The sequence below is a fragment of the Stegodyphus dumicola genome, chromosome 4, assembly GCF_044657685.1.
Source record: "Stegodyphus dumicola isolate Sdum_Otavi_A_Nest chromosome 4, ASM4465768v1".
NCBI lineage: Eukaryota > Metazoa > Arthropoda > Arachnida > Araneae > Eresidae > Stegodyphus > Stegodyphus dumicola.
Window position 1 is genome coordinate 183,393,260 of NC_140771.1, and position 24,296 is coordinate 183,417,555.

The 24,296-nt window shown below is 28.7% G+C and overlaps 1 protein-coding gene across 1 annotated transcript in view; it reads left to right on the forward strand.

The window, feature by feature from the left end:
• LOC118179627 (CD9 antigen-like) overlaps nucleotides 1–23,154 on the forward strand; it is a 211,092-nt gene extending 187,938 nt beyond the window's left edge. Inside the window, exons 5-7 of the mRNA XM_085815865.1 lie at nucleotides 1,290–1,499; nucleotides 9,987–10,070; nucleotides 16,456–23,154. Of these exons, the coding sequence (XP_085671991.1) occupies nucleotides 1,290–1,499; nucleotides 9,987–10,070; nucleotides 16,456–16,509 (348 nt within the window). The 3' untranslated portion in view covers nucleotides 16,510–23,154. The remainder of the gene's footprint in view (nucleotides 1–1,289; nucleotides 1,500–9,986; nucleotides 10,071–16,455) is intronic.
• Nucleotides 23,155–24,296: the final 1,142 nt, after the last annotated feature.

Sequence of the window (24,296 nt, forward strand, 5' to 3'; positions counted from 1 at the left end):
AACTGCTTTAAAATTAATTCTGAAGAGAATTTTTCGTGGCGTCTGTACGAACGTATATACGTACGTGCGTACGTACGTATCTCGCATAACTCAAAAACGAGTAGCCTCAGAACGTTGAAATTTTGTATATAGGTCTGCTATAACATGTAAATGTGCACCTCGTATTTTGGTTGCAATCAGCCGCACCAAACGTATATAAATATATTTATATATATATATCCACTCTGTTCAGTGATCTCAGTTTTATTACTCTTATATGTTTGTAAATTGTACATTTTTTGCTTTAAAAATGATTGCATTATGTTGTTTTTATCTTCTGGTTAAGGTTTTTATGCCTTTAGTAAATCTGTACTCAATATTTTTAGAATTATCAACAATTTTAAAGTTGTCTAAGTGTCGCTAAGCCTTTTTTTTTTATGGAGGCCATTGATGTTTACATTTGAAACAGGAGACTAGTGGATTTGTTGCCAATCTAGAGAAACTTAGCTTCGCAACAACAAAGATAATGCATTCATTTATTATTGCCAATTAAATCATGCTTAATTCTTTCTGGAATTTTTTCGAGGAAATAAGTGTTTAAGATTTACTTCGTAATTTTTAATATAGATATTTTGAGTTTTTATGTATTTTTGCCTTCTCGCGAAGTGAGAACTGAATTAATTAAATGAGAAATACTGAATCGTCTGTGAAAAACTGTTTCTTTTTTGTTTTGTTTGTTTAATTTTTTTATACATCATTCTAGCTTTATTATAGTATTTAAATAGAACATGTGGCAATGATTAGATAATTCTATTCTTTAAATGATATAAACTTTGTGCATTATGAGTTATAATATTAAGGAAATATATAAGTTAACTGTTACATAATTATTAATACTGTTAAGTGAATCTAGCGCCAGAGTGTCGCTATGGTAAACAAATACTAGAGTGAATTTTAAAGAATGCATTTATTCTATTGTGGTTTATGCGCTGTCGGCGAAGTATATTTAATTCAATCCAATAAGTTTAAATAATAAATGCAAGAAAAAATGCGTATAATTTAATATTCCGTACAAGGAAGTCATGTGGTGTACACATCAGATTTTTTTAATTATGTATTATAAATTAAAATTTATACTCTGAATGTATGTTTAAAGCTTTAGTTTGCAGATTTTAAGAAATAGTAGTATTTGGTGATTATGTTTCAACTGTGAATTTTTCTAGCCTATTTGCACCACACTGTGATTTTGTATTGTATAAAATAAGCGAAGTTATGTTACATAATCTTAATACTTTATGAAAATGTTTTAGTTACACTGCTGTGGTGCTCTACAGCCGAGTGATTGGGCACATTCTCGCTTAAATAGCAAAGATAAAAGTGCAGTTGAAGTTGGTATATCTAAAACACTAGGATTTTACACATTACCTGCAACATGTTGCAAGAACAAAAACCCAGAAATTTGTGAAATTCAGCGAAAAATAAAATTTGCTGGACAGATATTTGATGGTATTTACAATGAGGTAAGAAAGTAAATTATTTATTTTTCTCTGTTTAGAATTTTTCTTAAATCATATTAGTTTTAAATCTATATAATTTATCAGATAGTTGTTTTTGTGTAGAATTTGAGTAACTATCTGTGTGATAATATTTTGTTGTTTAATATTGTGTTAAGTGAATTTGATTTCATTTGAACAGTCTTTAGATCATAAAATGGATTTTCAAATTATTAAAGCAAATAAGAAATGTGAGATTAACTATCCCAGTGAAATATTTTGTTGTTTAATACTATATTAATGTTTTGATCATAAAGTTGGTTTTTGAATTATTAAAGAAAATAAGAATTGTGAATTGCGTACTAAAAAAGTAATAAATATATAGATGTTCAGATATAAACGGCTGGACTATTTTGAAGGTTGAAAGTTAAATTATAGTATTATGTGTTAATTACTGTATTTTACCGACTGTGTGCAAAAGTCTTGTAATTTTCAAAGAGCAGACGATTCTATGCTTTTATTGAACATATTCTGTTATATTGTATTATACACTTATTGGTTTTAATTTAGAAAACATTCTCTGTTACTCACTGTAATTTTCGTCCACCTATGACAGGGTTCGTGCGGTCCTTAAGAGTCCTTAAAAGTCCTTAGATATTTTGGAATCGATTTTTGGTTCTTAAAAGTCCTTAATTTTGGTCAAAATCAACAGAAGGTCCTTAATTTTAATCATCTAAAATTTCTGTCTGTTTTTACAACTGTTATTTTGAGTGTGAATTAGCATTTTGAAGAATATTTTAGGCGATTCACTGCCGTATATATGGTAATCTTTTCAATAGGTTCATGAGTTGTAATTTGCAGGGGCGTAGCTAGAGGGGAGCAAGGAGGGGCATCTGTCCCCGGGCGCAGAATCCAAGGGGCGCCAAACTGATGTTACAGCATTTTAGAATTAAATGTTTTCTATCCTTGGCAAGCAGTAGGGGGTGCGAAACCTTCAGTTGTCCCTGGGCGCTGAAAACGGCTCTGGTAATTTGTTTCTATTTCTAATATAGTAAATGATGGGATACTCGAGTTTCTAAGCAAGAAGTGAAACATAAGCAGTTCGAAATTCATTTTTTCTAGTAAAGAGCTTTTAAACAACTTTTTGCTTTTGGGGATGTGAATTCTTTTATTAAACGGTTCTAAATTTGGTGACTTTTCAACATTTTGGTGATTTTAAAATTGATAAATTTTATTAAAGTAATGGTAGTATATTGAAATGATATTTAAAAAATAACATTAAAATAAAACATTTTTATTTTTCTCTGTCATATTATAAAGTTTCATTTTGGCAACTTATACAATATTTTAAATCTGAAAAATAAACAAGGTATAATGCTATAAAGCACAATTTACGAAACAGCTCTTAGCAAAAGCAAAATTAGCTGTGTAATTAATTAAAAATGTCTTATTTTTAATTTTTTCATAGTAAGAGTTTTTCCCATGTAATTGTCTCAGAATATTCAAATTTCTCATAATGTGCATCAGTTTTCTCTATAAAATTAATTTTATACTTTTTCCCTCCTACTTTTCTCCAAAATATTTCTGGCTTTTTTTCTGTTACAGAAATGGTAGGGATAATTTTTCTTTAGGATTTTAGACATTGCAGCTTGGAAAGTTTAGAAGGATTTGAAGGCAAGATTTATAGACCCAGATTCTAGAAGATTCGAGAAATATGTGACAAAATGAAAAATGTCTCCATGGTATCAACACGTAGTGGATGTATTTTACAGAAAGTTTGCAATGAATTTCTTAATTTTGGGAGAACATCTGGAAGAACAATATATTTTACAGAAAGTTTGCAATGAATTTCTTAATTTTGGGAGAACATCTGGAAGAACAATGAAAACATAATATTTGAATGTATTACTTCTGATACTAGAATCTTAACATGTTTATCTTCTGTTTATTTTCTCTACTTTTCATTAGACAGAAGCATGGAAAATATCAAAAATGCTTCTGATCTTATCTCATGGGCAGGCATTATAGAAAGGGATTTTTTTATTAATAAAGAAATTGAAAACTTATGGTTTAAAAGATTCATCTAATATTTCTTAATGCATCATACACATAGCTGGCAATAGGCATTTTCCCACCTGATGCAATCTCTGTGGATCCTAAATTCTGCTGACTACTGCCTTTCTAAATTCTGCTTCCAATGCTTGCTTTAAATTCTAAAAGTTTTGCCATCTCTAGATTTTGTTGTTTGGTGTGTTACTAAATTCTAGAAATTCTGCCACATCAGCCGTCCTTTACTATATATATTTCATATTGCTTCTGAATGTTCATATTACTAAAGAAATAAAATTAGCCACTTTTTCTGTACTTTCTAAATGCATTTAGTGTTTTTAGAATAATGGAAATCCTTAATTAAATCAAAAATTCTAAAATGAAAAGGAAACGTGTTGAAGAAAGAAACTATAAAGGAAATTATTCTTCAAAGATATGTGCAGTTATTATTATGTAAATTACCCAATTGTTTGATTTCAACCTTTACTATAATTTCCAATTTCTATTTCCTCATATGATAGAGTTATTGAGCCAGATTAAATTACAATTAAATTGTATAATCTTTGACCACTAGTCCATATTATTAGTTTGAATTTGACTATTCTTGTTTAATTACGTCACCGTGAGCTGTAATTGATTTTGTTAGCATCAGAACATGCCTTTATGTTCTAAGTTCTTTTTAAATAAGAGGCTTATTTAAATCTTTGTCTGATATTGTAATTAATTTCAGACATAGCGATAATATGCTTCACGTCTATCGGGGGTTTTGGACTATTTAACTTTTACCAGTCAATTAAACCCTTATAGGTACATTATGGAGAGATTGATAAGTTAGGAGATGAAGCACACAGAAACTAGTGAGAGCATTGCTTTGCACATTGAGACAAATCTCTAATTGTTAGAAAAGATGCTTAAAAGAGAAGGAAATCGATATAAACGTTCAAATATGACCAACTATCATAAGTGTAAAATATTTAATGCTACTTGATAAATTTGCATAGTTTATTTTATTCTCAAACTTATTAACAATCATGTTAATTTATTTATGTTTAGTAATAATGCATACTACTTAGGGATCTATTTTATTTTTAGGATGGTATTATAAAAGTGAAATTCAGGCATAGATAATATCTTCAATTGAATTTATTCAGTTCCCATTTGCTCATAGGTCCTTAATTTTTTTCATTAATGGTCCTTAAAAGTACTTAATTTCCGTGTGCAGAAATGTGTACGAACCCTGTATGAGGATAAAAGAAATTTTACAATCGATTACAAAAGTACTCACTACTGTTATTAATTTAGAAGTCAAACAACAAAAATCAACGTTATATTTGCAAATTTTCACAGGACTCGTTTCGATGGTTTTATGGAACCATCAGCCTCAGCTATTAAAATGCAAATGAACAAGATAAAATATAGCGATAAAATAAAGATACAGTGATAAGATAAGAATGGCTGGACAGGAGTTAAGCTACTGGCTCCATCTATTGATGAAATAAGAAAACTAAAACATAATTTCCTAAAAGGCTCAAGGTAAAGATGGATTAGAATTAGTGTCGTTAACTAGACAAAAAGATTTTTTTAATGTGAAGCGCCTCTAGAAAATCCAGTTCACCAATGAAAAGATATTTTTTGAATAAATTTGGCTGCCGAAAACTGAAAAGTGTGATTTTCGGACCAACAATGATGGGGAACAGAGGATGTATGTGTTTCCTTTTTCCTAACATATGCCTCATGTTCCTTAACATAAAATTTTAAGGCTTTCTTAGTTTCACCAATGTAAATTAAACCACACTGGCAAGGAATCTTGTAAATACCCTAGGAATACATATCCGGAATGGGGTCCTTAAGTTACATTGGTCAACTAAGAAAGCCTTAAAATTTCGTGTTTCGTTAAAATTTGGTGCACAACTGTGATAAAAAAATGTTTAAAAAATGATTCATTTGAAATAAGTGTGTGGAAGAAATCACTTGCAGAGTTTTACCATAAGTTGCTTTAACTTTCATCAATATCTGGTAATAATCCATATTTTATATCTTTTTGCCATTTTCAAATAAGTTCATTCTTAGCGAGTAAAGAATTTTTGCTTTGACAATTTGTGTGACAAAGCACATTCATTGTTTTTCTTTTTTTTCCCATGAAATTTCTCCTTAAAAAAGTGTTGAGAATAGTGCAAGAGGCCTTTGAGCACAACAACAACAACAAAATTTTTTAACGGCTATTATAATACTTGATGAAGGCAGAGAATGCACATTGATTACATCAGGGATTTAATGTGTAGAAATTGTTGTTTAGCAATTAGCGACACTATTGAAACATTCCCTACATTATTTTATTCCTTTCCAGCAGTTTTGAAAGATTATCTAAGCTTTTGGTTAATTACTTCTCAAATTTTGTCCAAAAATATTGAAATATTTTTTAAAAAGGCAGAATGTTCATGTAGCCCAGGAGATGTTTTCTGAATGCAAGTCTTTTTTAAAATGCACCACCAGTGATTTTAAAATCTACATTATCAATACAGAATTGGATCAGAATTCAAGTGCATTGTGTTAAGGATGATGCAAAATCAAAGAGACTAAGTCATAATCAGTAAACAAATGAAGGTGATATCCAAAAAAGATAAAAGGAAAAAAATCATTACTTTTCCTCTATTTTATTTAGTTGTAATGGATCATCAATTTCTGCCAAATGGTGAAATAATATTTATCAAAGATTAGTACAGAAATTCTTTTGTATTTTATAGAAACACTTTTGTAATTAATTTTTATGTGTAAAGCATTCATTTCTTGTGGTGATTTGCTCCTATCTGATAATCTTTTTTCTTGGTTGTAGCTCTATCTCAAATTTTGCATGAAAGTAAACTTTTTCTTACCACTCTCATGTCAATTTTTCTTACCACTCTCATGCCAATGCTTTTTCGGGTTTTAAAATGCCATAGCTTTTCTCAAAATCTACTAAGAAAATTTGAATAGAAAATTGTTTCCATAAAGTGTGAACGACCTTTGGTATTTGAAATTTCTGCAGTATTTGCATGTAGCATTTCATAGGAAATGACTAGAATTATGCCAAATTAACACATGGATTCTGCACCATTATAACATACTTGCTGACAGTGCTGTTTTTGTTTGTGAGTTTTTGGCCAAAGATTTAACAAGTATAGCTCCATGAGCTCCATATATACCTCATTTGATGGCTTGTGACTTTTTCATATTTCCATACTTAAAACTGCTGCATCATGGTCACTGCTTTGAATCTGTTGATAACAGTCAACAGTGGCACCAGGCTTTTTGCTGCCTTGTTCTGTTGACTTTTTTTATATTTTCTGCCCAGTTTCTCCTTAAATTCTAAAAATTTTGTCATCCCTAAATTCTGCCTGACAGTGTGGTCATACTGAGTCAGATGCCTGTCCTTGTTAACTATAAAAGTAAATTAGCTGCAAGTATTAGAAGGGTTTCATGAAGATGACTTTGAAACATGTTTTGGAAATTGAAAAAAGTGTTGGGTTAAATGCTTCAGAAGGAATTATTTTGAAGGAGATGCAATTCATACTGCCCAATAAATTGAAATTTTGTGATTTATAAAGTCATTTCTTTAAACTTTCCACAGTAGTGTCTAGTAAATTAAGATGGTACTCTGCAGTCTCTCACCTAAACTTCTGTACCTGTCTTTGACTCCTGAGATATGTGGAGTCTTGAAATTGTTTTAATTACTATCATTTCTTGACGACTCACTATTGATAGGTGTTTTTCTCTTAGAGCCATCAATCAGATCAATCTAATTGCTAGAAATATAACTGCATGTATAAGGCTTTTGTTTGGTGTTAATAGCTTGGAGTAGATCACTACTCTGTAATCGTATCATGTAAAGACCTTTTATGGATATAATCCTTGTTTTGCACTGTTTCCTGGAGATTTGTCTGGCCTATAAACATTCCTGTGTCATTATACACCTTTCACAGAGAGTCTGTTTCTTTTCTTTAGTTATTATTTGATCTAAAAATGCAATAATGTAAAAACTTCTTATGTTATTATTTGATGTATTCTGCAGAAGTAAATCTGACACTCACAATCCATTCTAATCTGTCTGTCTGTTTCTGGCAATTCAAATTACCAGCTTTATCTGTTTCAAAGTATGCTTTTCATGCATACATTAAATTTTTTCACCAATTCTTGGTGATCTTAGTTGGACTTTGAGCTGCCTCTTACCTGGTGAAAGTGCAAATATTGACATATTCATTTTGATACAGGGTTATTGCCATATTTGCCAGATATCTTTTGGCATGCTTTTACTGTACTGCACCCAAGATTAGATCATACAAAAGACAGTATGTGTTATGTTACTTCTGGGCTTCCATTTTTTTCCGTTTAACTTATCAATTAAAATCAATGAGTAATGCCCATACCAGTATCTTGTGAACAATACCACACAGCACTTTTACCACCTAATGAATGGAAGGGTAAGTTTCCAAGTTCAAAATAGTTCACTGTAAAACTGCAAAGAAAATGAAAAAGACCTAAAATCATAAAGACATCTACTTTGATGAAGTCCTTTGCATTCAAAAGGAGATCATGCTGAATAAAAGAAAACAAAATATGACTTTGCTGTGTAATTTCTGTTTGAATATTATGAAAACATATTATACAGATTAATCAAGATAAAGTCAAAACTTGTTTGAAGATTGTATGCTACATCAAATTAGAGAAATACAAATTTAAAAAAGTCACTTCTTTTCCTTCAAATTTTTTCCAAAATTAGGACTTTTTCAAGTCCATTTTTTTCAGATTTATTATAGAGCATGGTTTCTTAAACTGTAAAGCAGGGTTTCTTAGAGCTGTTTATTGTAGAACAAGGTTTCTTAGAGCTGTTTATTGTAGAACAAGGTTTCTTAGAGCTGTTTATCATAGAGCTGGGTTTATTAGAGCTGTTTATTGTAGAGCAGGGTTTATTGTAGCTGTTCTTAGAGCTGTTTATTGTAGATCAGGGTTTCTTAAACTGTGGGTCGTGGGACCTGCTGCAGGGGGTCACCAAAAATTTTAGCAGTTTTTATATTTTTTTAATTTACTACTATAATAATTTTACAATTACCAAATATTTTTACACGATGTATCTGAAAATAGATAAAGATAAGACAATACAGACAAAGAATAAAATGAAAACGTTTCGACGCATTTTTTTATTATATAAACATTCATTTTACTTGCTTTTTGCTCATGATGCTGTCATTTCGTCTGTTACTTATTTAAAATTTTCACATTGTTCTATGTCTTAAAATTAGAAATTAAAGTTAATGATCTAAAACTGCAATAGTATATTACAGTACACGTGAAAAAATTGACAGTTTCACTCAAGCATGTGTCACATTTGCACAATACGTATGGGGTCCCACAAAATTTTTGTAAATATGGGGGTCGGGAAAAAAAAAAAATCTCTGTGATAAAAAGGGGTCGCGATTGAAAAAGTTTTAGAAACCCTGTTGTAGAGTATGGCTAAAAGAATAATTTGGAAACACCTTAAGAATGTCTGTAATTCCACAAATGGTGTGAAAGAGAATAGACTTGTCTCCAAGTTTGTGCAAGCTGCAAGGAAACAAGCTTGTGACTGGAAGGAAGCTTTACGTACCTTCATTTCCATATGTAGATATTGAAAATATTTTTTAAACAGAGACCGAGGAGGATTTTGAGAAATCTTTTGAAATTTTTAATACTCTCTAGTTTTTTTTTCCCTTTCATGAATTTTGTCTTAGGTTTAGAACTTTTTAATCTTAGCATAGTCTATGTCATCATCTCCATATTGATAGAGTGTCACTTTAAAAAAAAAAATAATACTTCAGTTTACAAGTGTAGGTAATGAGCTCAACAATACTATAGACCTCTTTGGCATATTATAGCAGTCAAGCTACTTGTGCCAGCTTGCTGACATCGTTAGGTTTAGATGGCGAGAAACTTTTGGTCATAAATTGCATTTTAAGTTGCAATGTAGATTTGAAGTGGTGAATCTTGTAACCATCTTTTTCCTAGTGCAACTCCTAATAGAAAATTTTCACATTGCTCTTTGTCTTGGTCTATTCACATTGTTCTAGCACTTTTTGAATTAGATTTTTATCTTCATTATACATTGCTCCACTTTTATGATCAGAACTTTTAAATTTGGAAATATATCCATAGAAGTCATTTATACAATACTGCCTTTATGAAAAAGGTCTTTCTTTAATCTGAAATTATTTTATTCAATATTGTCTCTAGATAGGGTTCTGAGCATTCATTACCTTGAAATTCAGGTGAATGGAGTTATATCATATTGCAACAATTTGGTAGAATAAAATTAGTTCATTTCTGAATGCTTTGGAATTATATTATTTTTAAATCATTCAACTGTGAACTTTTAAATTTCTGTTGACTTGTAATTCCTTTATATATGGCGTCATTATAATAATTGAAATAATATTTATATTGTTTTATTTACAGGGATGTATTCCACGTTTACAGCGTTATTTTGAAGAAAATATGATAATTATGATTGGCATTGGTATAGGTATAGGAGTTATTCAGGTGAGTTATATCCTTCCTTGGCTATACCTACTGCATGTAATTAAGCTATTTCTCTGTTTCTTATGCTTTCCCTTCAGCCGGTTTCAGTAATCATGTGTTAAAATTTTGAAGATGTAATGTATTTTTTAAATGCCTCTCCTTTTCTGAGGATAAATTTTCTTTTAAAGGTTATTGAAAATAAATTTGTTTATGTTTTACTCAGTTTTGTTTTTTATAAAAATCTGAAATTTTTTCAGATAATGATAGAAAAATAGTAAATCTAGGTACCATGATATAAATGTAAGTTTCTTCCTAGAAGTTCCTTCATAAGAGCATAACATAACATCCTAGAATTTGAACATAGATGTATTGTCAGATTTCTATTGGGATGCTAGTTGATGTCATGAATTCGTGGCGCCATCTATTGGCTAAAAATCAGAATTAATGTTTTCAGTACTGATGATTTCAGCACTTCACATTTCAGCACTGTGTTTTAAGACCTGAATATTTCCATTGTTGCAATATCAATCTGTTTTCTTGTGCATCATAATGGATGATGAGACTGAAATGATACATAGATTTGACCATCTGTTGAAAGCTTAATTGAGTAATGCCTAGTTTATTGGGGGGCATGGAATTGTCTTTTGTTAATTCTGTATTCTTTTGTTTTAAATAATTATTTCACTACCGTATTTAGATTCGTTGTATCCTCATATTAAATAGAACATTAACATGGTCATTAATAATAAGTTGTTTATTTTTGTCTTATTCTAATTGTTATTATAGTGTATATTGTTATTATATGTATAGTGTATATTTTTAATAAGTCCTTCCTTTGTTATTAAATTAAATGATTCTGTTTGCTCTCTTGGTCATCTCAATATTGCCTTCTTAGCTTGAATATTGTTATCAAAATTATCAACTCTTTCTACATTTGCAAAAGGGATGTTTCAGGTGTTTCACCACTACTGATTGAAGGCAATGATTCAACTTGGGCTTTATTTTGACTTTATAGGGAAGACATAAAGAATGATAATATTACACTTTTTTCCATTCCATGCTAATTTTTTTCTTATTTTACGTTTTTCACTGCCACTTAGATAATTGTAATGCATAGCAATTTTATAAAAGAACCTAAAATAATGTAACCAAATAACTAATGTTTTACCCTCTTCAAGTGCTCATGAAGTTTCAAAATATCAAACATTGGCAACTCACTTTCAGAAACAAACAAATTAAGCCTTTCATAAGTAATGAAAAGAAATAATAAAGTGATTTAACAGTTAAACATTATAGATGCGGGTGTTGCCATTCGTACTATGAGAAAAAAAGTATACATGCAATTAGTGAGTTTTCTATTCTCATGCAGCCCTCCAGTGGTTGAGCAGTAAAGTTGCTGAACACTGGTAGTTCAATCCCGGGGTTTATCTTATTGAAAGGTCTGGCTACACAGGCGTTCTTGTGGTTCTCCCTATATGTAATGTATATACGAGCCAGTTTCTCTTAGAAAGTCCTGCATGAAGGCAACCCTCCTTTTAGGCAGATAGCCCTCGAGTGCTCTGCCACAATTAACTAAAGCAAACCAAACCTTTTCTCATGGGAAATACCACAAATTTTTATGGTTCACTTAAAGTTAGTTGGATGAAAGAAATCGAAGGAGGTTTTTAAACTGCATTCTGCTATGCATATCTGATTCTTGTTTGCAACAGTACAAAAAAAAAAAAAGGGGGGGGCTTTGTCTAAGGAATGTCTAAGGAATGTCATCGGAATAAGATGCCTCTTGCATCTGGGCAACTTTTGTTTTTCTCTTGTGTAACATTTTGGCCATAATATTGTTTTTGTATATTAATTTGAACCTTATTATAACCTAGATTTCATGTGTTAAGTTTTAAATAAACCTAAAAAAAAATCAACCTGTTTTATTTATTTCCATCCCGGGAAGTTTGGTGATGTTACAGTGCCTACATAATATTTGACTTATAATATAGAACAGACTTTGCTCTTTTTCGTGTTTTAATTCAATAAAACATTTTAATTTGGATAATTTTTAACATTTCTATTGTTTACCCACTCTGTATACTAGCAGCATTAAAATACTGTATATATTTCTATCAAAAAGAGTTTTTGATGTTATTAATAAATGTTTTTAGCCCAAAAAAATTCCATGTAAAGTTCCATGTAAATTATTATTGTTAGGCCCTTTTTACATGGCAGTATGTGATAATCTGTTTATCTGTTGTTTAATCCTTCCTGGATTAACATTTTATCTTTACAAACAAAAATAAAAACGTTCATGATAAAAGATATCATTTGATAAATATCTATGAAAAAAATAACAAAATCCACTTAAGGTATCCGAACATGTTCGGAGCACTTTTTTTCAAAAAAGCAGTATAAGTATACTATAAACACATTTTATCATTTATTATCTACAGAGATTAATTATGCAACATCAAAATTTAATATATTCTATTATTATCCTGCAAAAAATATTAAATTTACGTGAAATTTTAAGCAAATTTTAAACAATATATATGAAAAGTTATATTTAAAAAATCATAGAATAATAAATTACATGCTTTTATCTAGGGAATGACATAGGATTTTAAGAATATCTTGAACAGTAAAACAATTTCAGAAGTTTGAAAATTTTTATGAGATTTTCGATAAATTCACGATGTTATTATTTAAATAACAGGCCACAATTACAAAAATATTTAACATATAAATATTCTGGTTTGTCATTCCCTAGATAACTATATATAGATTAAGCATACAAAGTTTCATAAAAATAAAATAATAATAATTTGATTTGTCTTGCACCAAGTGAGCCAGTTTTTAGACAAAGTAGATTTTGAGAAAAATGCATTTAATGTTTAAAATGCTTTATTTTTATTATTAAATCTTGACCCAGATATCTAAAACTCCCCATATCTATAGGTTATACCTTACTTTCGTTCAATTTTATCTGCTTTTCTGTTTATATTCAGCCTATTTGTTTTTTGTGAAATTTTATTCTGGATAGTGAGTGATATTTTGATTTCCTTATTTGCTCCATGTCGAGCTTACTAAATCTCTCGACTGCATATTCACCATGTTGCACACCTTGTATAATTTAAAATATCTAGTAAGCCTAAAAGCACTCTGTTAAAGTTTATAACAGCTATATATGTCCCCAGTTTAAGAGTTTGTAATTCCACAATGGCAATCATCAGTATAAATTTCCAAAAAATGTCATTAAAATTTTGTTTGCATTTTGTGTCTTTCTTTATAACTTTTAAAAGAGCTTCTGCTCACATAGTTTTATGTACACTCTGCAGAATATTAATTATATTCTTCAGCCCAGTCCTTTGGATTTGTTTGTATACATTCTTCTAACTGATACAGCGCGCTGATATTTACAAAAAATGTCTGGTCCGTCTGCACCATGTATAGGTAGTTTTGCACTAGAGATGAAAGAAATGTAGCAATTACAGCACTTTCCATTCATTGTTCCTGATTCTAAATCCATTTTTAAGTTTGTCAATAAAGAATTTGTTTATTATTAGGGAGCGATGTTGACATCTCCATCAAGATATTTTTGTTTTGCCCTTCAATTTTCTAACTCTGGAACGAGGCTTCTGAATATGACTATATTTATATTTGCTGACACTACTTTAAATATAAATAGCTTTTGTGTCACAAAACATTTCCTACCGATGAGAAGCATTTTAGTTTTAGTTCACTCGATGGGAATTGCTTTATTAATATTATTCTCTATTTCCTTTGCAACATGTTTCATAAATTTGTTCCTTACGCATTTTCGTTTACAAACACGGCTTCGTTTTTTTTATCACCCTATTATTAAAGACTAAGATAAATCTAATTGCAGTATGCAATGTGTCAAATCAAATCAAACTCATATGCTAGCGAGGATATAATGCTTTCAACAGGTAATTAATAAAAATATTGCATTTTATTGGAAATAATTTCAGTTGCTGCACAGGTTACAGATAAGATTCTATTAAACTTCTCTCTTTAAAAGTCTTTACATTACATTTCAAAGATAACAATTATTTAGTATGTCCATTTCTAGCTCTTTTCAACCCTTTGAATGCGAACTTTCGGTGATTTAAATGCCCATTTCCGGTTTTTGCGTCTTTATGAAATCCTTAATATCTCGGTTTCTAATTAACATAGAAACAAAAGCAGACCAGTTTTGGAAAGCTAAATAAACAATCTATCGAATGAATGAATAAAAGAAAATTGCCAGTTTTTGCCAAAATTGGCCTTTTGAACCTTAAACTTGTTATACAGCAGGCCCTTTTGATTGAATATCATTATGTAATATAATTTCAGTTTTAGATACTTAACATGTAGTTTGAAATTCAATAAATAAATAAATAACCACTTTTTGTCCATACAGAAAACAAGATTATTAACAATACCCACTTTTATTAATTAAAATTAGAAGCAGCCAAACATTTGTACTTTTTTTAATATCTCTAAGTAAATATGGAATTTACTAACATTGTTATTGTTTTTTTGCTTACCTATGTTTACTTTTTATAGCATTAGATTCTATATGTTATACATCACATACTATGCACATAACAATTAAAAAAAATAAAGATTGAAGGAAACCTTCTTATAAGTTCTTTCTTGTTTTCAGTTTTTACATTGAACTGCAGTTTAAGTTGTTTGTTTCCAAAGAAATTGTCAGGCCATGTGATTTTGCTGTACTGCTGCCGCCATTGTAAAAAAGAACTTTTATCAGTTGTTTTAATTTATCAGTGGCAAAAATTTTTGGAGAAAATGAAACAGCTGTTTATTATTAAAACACTGCCTATGCCCCCTTTAGAAGCAGGTCCTATCCCAGGTTTGTCCGGCCTAACGGGAAAAAGGCCCTGACCACTGCATCTTACAACAGCCTTGCGCACATGATGCCCTAAAAAGACCTTTTTAGCTCATAGTTAAAAGTGTTTGTCCACCCATAGTGTATACTCTCCATCCTTTTTGTCTTCAACTTTTATTTTTAGTTGTCCTTTTTATATGAGCATGTATTATTTATTGGTATTATTTTCATATTTATACTTTACATTTATGTGTATGGCAATTTCAATGTCAAACTGATTTGATAAGATAGAATTATGTCTGTTGGCATTACATGTATAAATTTAATGAACCATATTGTCATTAATGACTGCACACTCACTAGAATGTGAATGATGTTGCTTGTTATATCGTGAGTACATATTATGAACAAATAAAAGGACTATGAGCTCACAGTAGATGTGTATATGACTATTGCTATCAAAATAAACTCATAATGCAAGTTGAATGAAATACTGTGGCATAATTATTAATATCCACTGATTTGGCCATTCTGTTGACAAATTTCAGACATCACATGCTACAGTGATTAGTGCAGATATGAAATGGAAATATGTAAAACTACAATCCTATGTGAGATGTCTGAAAAATTGACAGATTAAGATTATCAGTGTCTTTAATGCATTTAAGTCAGACAGGTAGGCTTCATTAGTAAACTCAATAGTAAAACTTAGGTACAGACTTTATATTGGCTTTGGGATGTGATGTTATTTACATATACAAAATGTTTAGAATTTTTACACTTAGATTTTATGAGGTAGTTGTAATACATCAACCAAAGATCACCGTGTAAAATGCTGCCTGCCAACTACAGCAGTGTAAAATCTGTTGCAGTAGACTCTGGAATATTGGAAAACCTTTTGTGGAGTGAAAGTTCAAGCTGCATTTATGAAGATTTCACGCATCTTTATGTGTATGGCAATTTCCAGGAGAATGTAGCATGAAATTTGGTAGAGGAGGAATTTTTGTTGGCTTGGTTTCATTCCACTAATTGTTTTTATATTCAGAACCCTCGATGCCAAGGGATGTGAAAGAATATTGGGCAATTGGACAGTTTTACATAATCTTCAGCAAGTGTTTAAAACTGCCTTTCAGCATGATAATATGTCAATTCATAAAGCTGTTTAAGTCAAATATGGTTCGAAGGAATGTGAGTGAAAAAAACTGCACTTATTTACCGGTGCCTTGATTTCAATGTAATACTTAAGTATTTTTGGATGAATTGGAGTGACAGTTACCAGATTGTTCCAGAAAAGAACACAGAACTCTTCACCATGCCACATATACATGGAGGAATTAGGCAAAATACCTGTAAATATTAATGAAAACTTAGTCAAGTCTTTCTTAAAGGCTAAAAGCATGGTAGTTAGGAATTGTGGACCTACTTGTATTAGTGCCCATCTGATCTTCAGCTAAACACATTCCTTTTAGTGTCTGGTCATCATTGGCAAAACTGTTCAGTGCATTTTTTCAAAGTACTTTATTATTAAAATTGGTGTAACAGATCTAATGTTTTGTAAATGATTTCTTTCAGGTTCTGGGTCTCATATTTTCTATCAGTCTATGCTGTGCCCTCCGAAATGAATGATTAACATCATATTGATTTGATATGTTCTTTATGTACATACATTCTGCGAAGTTGCCATAGATTTTTAACTTAATCATTTCACAATGTACAAAGTGGACCAATTACTTGTTATCCTGCTTTGTTACAATTACAAAAAGTTGATGTTATGTTTTCAGCTGCCATCACTATGCATTTGTCCTTTGTCAACAATGATTCAATAACTTGCACAGAGGCAGTAAATATTTGCTTCTGGACATTTGTTTATGTGCATGAATATCATAAACATTTTTGGTAGAAGACTTGTAATATATATTTCTAAATTTAATATGAAAAGGAGCCATGTTGTGAAATTTTTAAACAAATACATGAAGAAATGCAAGTTTATTTGTAGATTAATGTTAACCAAGCTCTCTGTATGGGTAAATAATCAGGAAAGTTAATAACCTGAAATAACCAGAATTTTAGATGGGTAGGACTATTTTAAAATTTTTTTGTGAAGGAATTATATGAGATTTGTTATTTTCTGAAGGAAACGTATGCGATTATTCTGAACTTTAAAAGGATAATCCCATTAACTTAAAAATGCTTTTTATAGATGCAAGCACACACTGCATTTTGTTTTTATGAGACACTTTGTCTCTTATTCACATTTAGTACAGAAGTATTCTTTAAGAGTAGAAAATATCCAGAAATATTAATTTCATAGCTGAAAGTCTGTAGCCTTTATAAGATGATATGTATAAAAATACTGGTGAGTGCTTATTGATAATTTAAGTGCTTTAGACTTCTCTGTGTGCACAAATGTTCAAAAAAATTATTCCTTGAAATTTAATATCTGTATTTATTATGCAATTTTTTGAAATTTTTGATATTTTTTGCTTTGGTAGCAGTGGATTTTTTATGATTTACTATTGCACATTTTATTTATTATCCAATAAAATATGTTGCTTTATATATCTCCATCAGAAATGTTTTGGAAGTTTAGGAAGTGGTATTAATTAACCAAAATTAAAATTTAATTAATTGGTTAATTCAGACTTGTTTATTTCGTAAGCTTTTACTTGCTCTTTAATTTTTTACTTGAATTTTCACCAGACTGTACAAGCAGAATTTTATTAACTTGCCGAAACATGATAGCTACTTCTTTAAAAATGATATTTTTTCAATTTTATAATGCTGCTAAGTCTGTTGGTTTCTGATTTTAATATTGAGAATGTTTGGAAATCTTGACCCCTCCCCCTCAAAAAGCTTACTTCCTTTAATTTTTTTTTTAATTTATATTATTTTACTTAATTTTTTATGGTAAAGATTTGATGTTGGTAAAGTTGTATATATGTTTTTATATATAAAGGCATTTCTCATTTTATATTATATGTATAGCATTTTTTGTAATAGTAGTACATTTGATAGTTAATTTTTTTGGTAGCCCTTATTTTTAATACTGATAGTTATGACGTAGTTGTTTTATTCAGAACTGATTATGAATTGGAGCAGAGATTCTGAATTTAGGGATAATGACTCCCCAGAAATGAGCTAAAAATCTGTTAAAAGTTGTTAGAACATTTGCTGACTTTTATTTTTTTGTAATGAGTAACTAAATATCTAGTTTTATTAGCTGTGTAAATACTGTGTACTACTAATGGCATATACTACTAGATTTTTTTAAAGCGAATCATTATTTTTACTGAGCATTATTAATTTATTTTTAAACAAAATTTTTTTAAATTAAATTTTCTAAAACTCGTTTTGTTTGCTGAACAAAATAAGGTAAACTACTTGCACGATATATACAGTTTATTACTTCATTCTGTTCTTTTATTTTTATATTTACTTTGCAAAAAGTAATACAAAAAAGAATAAGGTCCTTACATATTATCAAATCTTTGTTCATTAATCTTTCGTCATCCTTTTTCCTTGCTGCTGTAGATGAAAATTGTTTTTGCATTGAAGCTGATCTTGAATTCTCAGTGAAGTTAATATTTGTCTCAATGCTAGTTTATCTTTTCTAATCCTTTTAACTTGCAGTTCAAGCAAACTTACAGTTTTTAGCAAAATTAATTATTCAGTGTTAGGTATAATAATTTTTATCAGTAAAGATATTTATATGCACAATAATGAATAATATCTTTTGTTTTGAAATAACACTTTATTATTGCTTTAGAACTAGCTATTTCAGTCAGCAATGCATAATTTTTGTTATAAAACAGTTAAATTGGCTTTGTATTATTTGGTTAAGATGTTTCATATCTGTAAATTTTGTAATTTTTAAATATGAGCAATATTCATTATTTTGCTCTTAAAAGCAGTTCTAGCTATAAAAGATATGCAAGTTCTGCAACAGCTGCCATAATTAACACTGCCAGACACAGAGCCAATGTTTAGAACAATTGACCAAAATCTGCATCATAAATTTAGGCTAATAAAATTACTGTTTAGATTCATGCTCTTGAAAGATAGAAATAAGAAGCAGACATCTAATGCTTTTTTAAATCTTTGAATTTATTTAGTTTTCTTAAATGTATGTCATAAAAGGCTGTTTAACTACTACAGTCTTGATTAATGTATATAAAAAATGTAAATTAGAAAATTTGTTTTGTATCAAACATGGAACATAATTATGTTAAATCATTTGCCTAATTATCTAAGTAATCTAAGTAGTATCTATAGTAAGTAACTGGTTTTATATTAAAATATTAACCTAATCATTAATTAAATATTTCCTAATAAATTTGTAATAAATATTTCCTAATAAATACCTAATCTTTAATTAAATATTAGCTTAATCCTTTCTAAATATATTGTTTCATTATTAGTCTCATTAGATTATATCTTCAAAAATTTATTTGAAGGTTACATTTTCTACTTCAAAAGAAAGGAAAATGATGGTATGCAAGTTAACTATTATTGGAATTATCTGTTTGTTCCTTACTTGGATATACATAAGATTTAAATTTTGAATTAGGTATTATAAACCCAGTTTAAAATTTGAAAGTGCATTACTTATGAGAAAAGAATATATATATCTTTAGATTATAAATTTAAATTTAAACAAATTTAAATTCTTTACAAATACATATAAAAGTTTAAAAAAATAATTTCTAAAAAAAGGAAAAAAGCCAAAAAAATTTTAAAATTATTTAAAAAATGTGCAAACATGTAAAAGATTTAATTCTCGAACTAATCTACAATATCATTTAAATTCAGAAGCATAAGCAAATCAAGTGAAAATCTATCCATGAAAATAAATCTACTAATTTAATAAATTAAAATTAAATTAAACAAATTTTTTAAAAAATGCATATGTGAATGACCGTAGAGTAGGCAGGAGACAGACTTATCAAGGGAAAGTTGCCTCCAAAAAAAGAGTAAAGAAATTATTGTAAATTTTTATTGTAAATATTTTGTAAATATGTATATTTAATCAATACTGGATTTTTTCCTTTTACTAATAAAGGGCCAACTCTTTTCAAAAGTCTCAATTATAGCCCGAATTGAGTGAAGATTTTATTCTTCTTCTTCTAATTTTCCATACTTTAACCAGTATTTAGTTAAGTTTTGATATACCAATTGAAATCAAGTTCATTAAACTTTTAATATTTTCGTTCATCAAATTTAAGTTTTATTTAACTTCCTAAAGGAATTTTTGAGAAATTTCTGAGAATTTTTAGAAGTTTTTTAAGGACTTCATTTCAAAAAAATTCTGGGAAATTTTACTTTAAAACTTTAATATTAAAACATTTCAGTTTTTCTTAATTTAATTTTTTGCAATTTTCACACAAAATATCTTTCACTTAAATTTTTTTAACAATTTTCACAATTTTTCAACAGAACACACATTTCAAATTACAAACAGTTTACATTTTTTTCACATACCACTACACTTTAATTTCCTTCAAGCAAACTTACATCTCTTGATTGGCTCAGTTACTTAACTCCCTAAATAATTGATTACTACCTTTAGGATTTTTAATTTAATTTAATTTAATTTTTAATATTAATGTTTAAAAAAATTTTTTTTTACTATTACAAAGATAGCAGCTTGACACTCAACTTTACCTACATAAGCGCCATCTATATAATTTGAAGAACACACTTACTTCTCTTTCACAACACTTTTGCAGACCCCAACACTCATATAGTAGGTAAGTTAGAATTAAAACTTACTATTTACTTGCTTTAAGTATTTTTTTAAAAATTTTTTATGTAGTATCAAAGTATTTTCTAAATATGAACTTATATTTTTAAATATATATTTGTTTTTTAAAAATTGTGAATTAGTTCTTTTTGTTTCTTATTGGTTTAATTGGATTATGTATAGTTCTTTTATAGTTTCTTTTTATTGATATGCATATTCGTGTAGGGGAAGTTTCTGTAGACAAGGATTTCTAAAATACATTGGTTTCTAAATTTTTTTAATTATTTTATAAAAAATTAAAGAAAATTTTAATTTTTTAAGAAAAAGTTTAATTCTTGACTTTACTTGCTTGTTACTCAAAAGACTTTCCTTTTTGAACTTTAATTCTTAAATGGTAATACTTAAATGTTAATTTCTAAGGGTACCACTTTATTGGAATTACTTTTGGTTTTGACTTTTACCCTTGCCTGCATGAATGACGAAACACGAATTGAATGATTGGAGAGTTAGGTTTGGAGGCAACTTCCCCTTGATAAGTCTGTCTCCTGCCTACTCTACGGTCATTCACATATGCATTTTTTAAAAAAATTGTTTAATTTAATTTTAATTTATTAAATTAGTAGATTTATTTTCATGGATAGATTTTGCACTTGATTTGCTTATGCTTCTGAATTTAAATGATATTGTAGATTAGTTCGAGAATTAAATCTTTTACATGTTTGCACATTTTTTTAAAATAATTTAAAAATTTTTTTTGCTTTTTTCCTTTTTTTAGAATTTAATTTTTTTTAAACTTTTATACGTATTTGTAAAGAATTTAAATTTGTTTAAATTTAAATTTCATTCCTTGCAGCAATGGTGCAAAGAATATTTAATTAAATGTGTATTTAAATTTAATTTTTTAAATTAAAAATTCAATTTATTCTTATGAAACAATATCTTTAGATTATAGTTAAATTGATTGTTTCAAACTAATTTTGGTATTTGCAAAAATTGAAATTATTTAAAGATATAGTTATGGATAATAGTTAAAGTACTAAAAAAGCTTGAAAAACAGCTTATCAAAGATAGAACTTTATTGCATCATATGTTTGTTATATATGTAAGTATGCGGATATATATATATATATATAATTAAAAAGGAAAAGGAAAAAAAAAATAATAATTAATTTTTAGAGAAAACTGGAATAAGTGGGAATACCATATCTTATTATTTTTGATAATAATTCTTTTATGGATTTTATTTAAATTGGATTGAACTATGCACCGATATTTATATTATAGAGAATTTATCTTTCAGATTGAAGTTTTTTTTTTCCCCTGTTATAGCTGGGAAGACGATTGATTTTTGATATTTTTATATTCCATGGGAGAGAGATAAGGATTTAATTATATCTTGCTTTAAAATGGTGTTTGAATTATAACTTAAAATTTTTTCGTTTTTAGCATTTGACAAAATTTAAATTACTTATTGTCGATTACCATACAGACTAATATTTTGACAGGTCTAATAACAACTTCTGTGCTTTTAAAAACAAAAAATGTGAAAATCATTATTGATTGTATCTTAAAATGTGGAGAATTAAGGAAGCTTCATAATATTGTGTAAGGCTGGTATCGCACATGTTTTTATTTTAGACGATCAACTGTTTCATACAACTTTTCTGTCTCTGTTGCCACTGAAAGAAGGATGGACGATTTTTCCCTTTCTTTCGCAAAAAACTGTAAGTTGTTCATTTTCAATAACTTACAGCTGTTACTATCAGCATCAAATCCCCGTCATTAGTTATCTTTTTTATTGGAGAACTAGTTTCCCCTTTACATGGCAACACCAAAATGATCTGCTGTGATTGGCTGTTTCATGTCATGTGGTAAAGCAGGAAAAATGTTCTAAAGAGTTATTCTTCTAAAATCTTTTTAATGTATGATACGACCTTAAGGAGACATAATAAATTAGCATATAATCATAATCAATTGCCACTGAAATTACTTTCAATTATCTCTTGAAGTCATCTTTTGCCTATGTTTATACAGTTCTTTAATTGAAATATAATTCTTTGTAAGTTTCTAAGTTATAAAAAGGAACATATATGTGTTATTGTTATTGTTATTTATCCTAAAAATCTACTTTTTATTATATTTTTTCATAAACATATGAATTTCCTTTCACAATAATTTCAAAACTTTGTTTTCTTAATAATTAAATTTCCAAATATATTCTGAAATCTTTCTGTTAAAAGATTCAGAATTATTTAATTAATGTAATTTTGAGTTTTCTTTTATAAAGTCTCTTTTTTATGTGTTCATCAAGAAGTTAATTAAAAAAATTTTAAGTTTCTGCTGATCTAGTTAAGTATGCTATGTAGTTGGCACTTTGAGAGCTGTTGCATTTTTGTGCCTTTTAAAATGTTGTACTTTCACCATTTGAAAAAGAGTAAAAAAGAAAATACTTTGTAAATATCTGTATTTATGCATCTGTATTATGATGTAAATAAAACTGACATGGTTCTGTTATGTCAAATTTCTTCATGCATCTGTAGTTTTATGTGACTGATAAATTTTTAATACACATAAAAATTATAACTAAAGTACCTAATAATTATAGTTTTCTATTACTTGAATACAGTTGCATTTTTTGAATTATCTTTAAATGATAAAAAAAGATCAAAAACAAAGTGTAACATTAAGAATCAGCATAAATTAAAAGAAATTTTTTGGAGTACTAGTTTCGATAAATTTTTAATTACCTTCTTCAGCTATTAAGTGCAAATGAATCAAATAAAGGGTGAAGAAAGATAAGATAGGGATAAAGACAAGAAAAGTTGGTCAGAAGTTAAGCTACTGGCGCCATCTATTGATGAAATAAGAAAAACTAAAACAAAATTTCGTTAAAGGCGTCAACTTTTCTTATCTTATTTTTCTTCACCCTTTATTTGGTTCATTTGCACTTAGCAGCTAAAGAAGGTAGTTCAAAAACTATCGAAAGTAGTACTGCAAAAAATTTTTAAAAACTTACCCTGATTCTTAATGTTGGACTTTGTTTTTGAGTGTTATTCAGCGTGATATTTAAACTAAATTATCATTAAATGATTTTTAAAATCATCATTAATAAATGACAAGCTTTATTAATTTGAATTGTCATATTAGCTGCTCAATTATACTTAACAGAAGGAAAACCTGTAGTTTTTTGATAAGAAAGATAATTCAAGCAATAAATATTTTCTTTGGCTTTTTTCATTATGGTAAGGTATGCAAGGGATATCTGCCTAAAGGGGTTGCCTTCATGGAAGACTTTGTAAGAGAAACAGGCTCATGTTCGCATTGCACATGGGGAAGACCACAAAAATGCCTATGCTGCCATACTGTACACCTAAATTTGAACCTGTGTCAAACTACCAGTGTTAAACAACTTTACTATTTGAGGCACTGGTAGGCATATATTTATATTGCATGAAATGACATACATATATATATTCTGTATGACTTTTAATTGACTCATCTGAGCAGTAGTTTGTTCCATGTGGTGTACTGTTGGTACAGTTTTGCTTTAGATATTCAAGTTATGTTACAGTTTTAAAGGTTTAATTTCTTATTAACAGATTTATCATCAGGATATATAAAAACACCAAAACAGTTTTTATAGCATGAAATAAATACATAGGTTTTTCACAAA